Source organism: Egretta garzetta, unplaced genomic scaffold (genome assembly GCF_000687185.1).
Source record: "Egretta garzetta isolate BGI_Z169 unplaced genomic scaffold, ASM68718v1 scaffold293, whole genome shotgun sequence".
Classification (NCBI taxonomy): domain Eukaryota; kingdom Metazoa; phylum Chordata; class Aves; order Pelecaniformes; family Ardeidae; genus Egretta; species Egretta garzetta.
The window spans coordinates 3396163-3396417 of record NW_009259318.1 but is presented as its reverse complement, the minus strand read 5'-3'; the positions used below and the strand labels follow the sequence as shown (position 1 = coordinate 3396417).

At 52.2% G+C, this 255-nt stretch overlaps 1 protein-coding gene across 1 annotated transcript in view; it reads left to right on the top strand.

Annotated features, from left to right (window-relative positions):
- Positions 1-255, top strand: part of CDKN1B (cyclin dependent kinase inhibitor 1B) — a 2391-nt gene that overhangs the window by 1377 nt on the left and 759 nt on the right. The window contains exon 2 of the mRNA XM_009636539.2: positions 11-141. Coding sequence (XP_009634834.1) covers positions 11-132 — 122 coding nt within the window. The 3' untranslated portion in view covers positions 133-141. The remainder of the gene's footprint in view (positions 1-10; positions 142-255) is intronic.

The window sequence follows — 255 nt, the reverse complement described above, 5'->3', positions numbered from 1 at the left end:
CCCCTCCTAGATTCCTCTCCTCAAAATAAAAGAGCCAACACAACAGAAGAAGAGGTTTCAGAAGACTCCCCCAGTGCCAGTTCAGTGGAGCAAACGCCCAAGAAATCAAGCCCAAGAAGACATCAAACGTAAACCGTTTAGGTAGGTTCCCTTTAGGGTCTTGCGTTAGGATGCAAATAAGGGAGAGGAAGGGTGACCGAGGGGGTACCCTGCTTTTGTAAGGGGCGGGGGGGGGCTTTTCTCCGGGGAAGGGTG